This window comes from Falco biarmicus, chromosome 16 (assembly GCF_023638135.1).
Source record: "Falco biarmicus isolate bFalBia1 chromosome 16, bFalBia1.pri, whole genome shotgun sequence".
In the NCBI taxonomy this organism is placed as follows: Eukaryota; Metazoa; Chordata; class Aves; order Falconiformes; family Falconidae; genus Falco; species Falco biarmicus.
In genome coordinates, this window is record NC_079303.1 from 6,170,901 (window position 1) to 6,172,630 (window position 1,730).

The window sequence follows — 1,730 nt, forward strand, 5'->3', positions numbered from 1 at the left end:
AAGAAGAGAAGAAGAAGAGAAGATGAGAAAAAAGAAGAAGAAGAGAAGAGAGGAAGAAAAGAGAAGGAAAGAAGAGAAGAAGAAGAAGAAAAAGAAGATGAGAAAAAAGAAGAAGAAGAGAAGAGAGGAAGAAAAGAGAAGGAAAGAAGAGAAGAAGAAGAAAAAGAAGAGAAGATGAGAAAAAAGGAAGAAGATAAGAGAGGAAGAAAAGAGAAGGAAAGAAGAGAAGAAGACAGGGGAATAAAGGAAAAAGAAAAAAGGAAAAAAAAAAGGAAAGAAGGATAAAAAAAGAAGAGGGGGGAGGAAAAGAAATAAAAAGGGGTTTTTTTTAGCCTGGCCGGATCAAGGGCAAGCGCGGCCAAGGCGGCGGGGGGCGGCCCGTGCTGGCGGCTGCTCCGGCCCCGCCCGCCCCGGCCCCGCCCGCCCCGGCGGCCATATAAGGCGGCGGCGGTGGCGCCGGGCAGCAGCTGCCGAGCCGAGCCAGCCCGCAGCGCTCGCCCACCGCCCCGGCTCTGGGTAAGGGGGTGCGCGGGGGCACGCCGCGGGGGGGGCGGCTGTGAAGGGTCCGCGCTGCCGGGCAGCCCCCGCCGGGGCGGAACATCCATCACCCGGGCGCGCTCCGAGCGGGGCGGGGGCGGGCGGGGGGTCCGAGCGGCGCGGGGAGAAGCGCCCGGCGGTGCCTGACGTGCCCCCTCCTCTCCTGCAGAACCGGCACCCTCCGAGCGGCCGCCGGGAGATGGAAACCGTGCAGGAGCTGATCCCCTTCGCCAGGGAGATGCTGAGCCAGAAGCCCGGCAGGAAGATGGTGAAGCTGTACGTGCTGGGCAGCGTGCTGGCCTTCCTCGGCGTGGTCATCGGCCTGGTGGAGACGGTGTGCAGCCCCTTCACCGCCCAGGGCAGGCTGGAGGAGGAGGAGGAGAGGACACCTGCCCCGAGGCGAGGGCAGATGCTCGCCCAGAAACGGGAGGATGTGATCTTGGGCAAGGGCGCGAAGGCGGCGGTGGTGCAGAGGGCCCTGGTGACCAGACCGCATGCGTCCTGAGCGCCCCACGCACGAGAGACTCTGCTGTCTGCTTGTACCCGCGGTGGTTCCAGCGAGGAGGGAGAAGGGCTGCCTGGAGGAGACCACCGGGCTCGGAAGGAGTGAACGGTTCTATTTGCTGCTGTGCAGCAGTGGGGGGAAAAATACCTTTTGTTGGTATAAAAATGTGCAAGATGCACAGCACGGTTTCTTATTTTTCTTACAGTTGCATTTTACAACATTTTGCAAAATCAATAAATATTTTATACAGTACCAGTGCTTTCTAGCTATGTTTATTTTCAAAGCCTTCTCACCGATGGGCAAATTGGTTTCACTTGTGCTTCTGGCTCCACTCCAGGGGCAGCTGGGGGGCCCCAGGGAAGAGCTGAGGGTGGTGGCCTCACCCTCCCCATGAAGCCCCCCTCGGTGAGACCGCTCTGGGAGCAAGTGGGCTGGTGGTCCTGTACCTCTGGCAGCACCTCCCTTCTGACACGGGCCATTGGGGAAGGGGGGCACTTGTCTCACACAGTGACAGACATGCCCAAGTTGAGAGAGGGTTATCTGGGTTTAATGGCACAGATCTGTGCCTTGTGCCCAGAGCTATTTAAAAAAGCCATCCTCCTAACAGGCTACAGCTGCTGCACAGCTGAAAAAAAAAATAATTTAAATATTCTATCTTTTCTGGGCTCCCTCACAAAGCCACTACAGC

The 1,730-nt window shown here is 57.6% G+C and overlaps 1 protein-coding gene across 1 annotated transcript; it reads left to right on the top strand.

Annotated features, from left to right (window-relative positions):
• The first annotated feature begins 433 nt into the window (after nt 1-433).
• On the top strand, nt 434-1,294 carry G0S2 (G0/G1 switch 2). The gene is made up of 2 exons (XM_056361595.1): nt 434-516; nt 707-1,294. The coding sequence occupies exon 2, from the start codon at nt 737-739 to the stop codon at nt 1,040-1,042; it is 306 nt and encodes a 101-aa protein (XP_056217570.1). The 5' UTR covers nt 434-516; nt 707-736; the 3' UTR covers nt 1,043-1,294.
• Nucleotides 1,295-1,730: the final 436 nt, after the last annotated feature.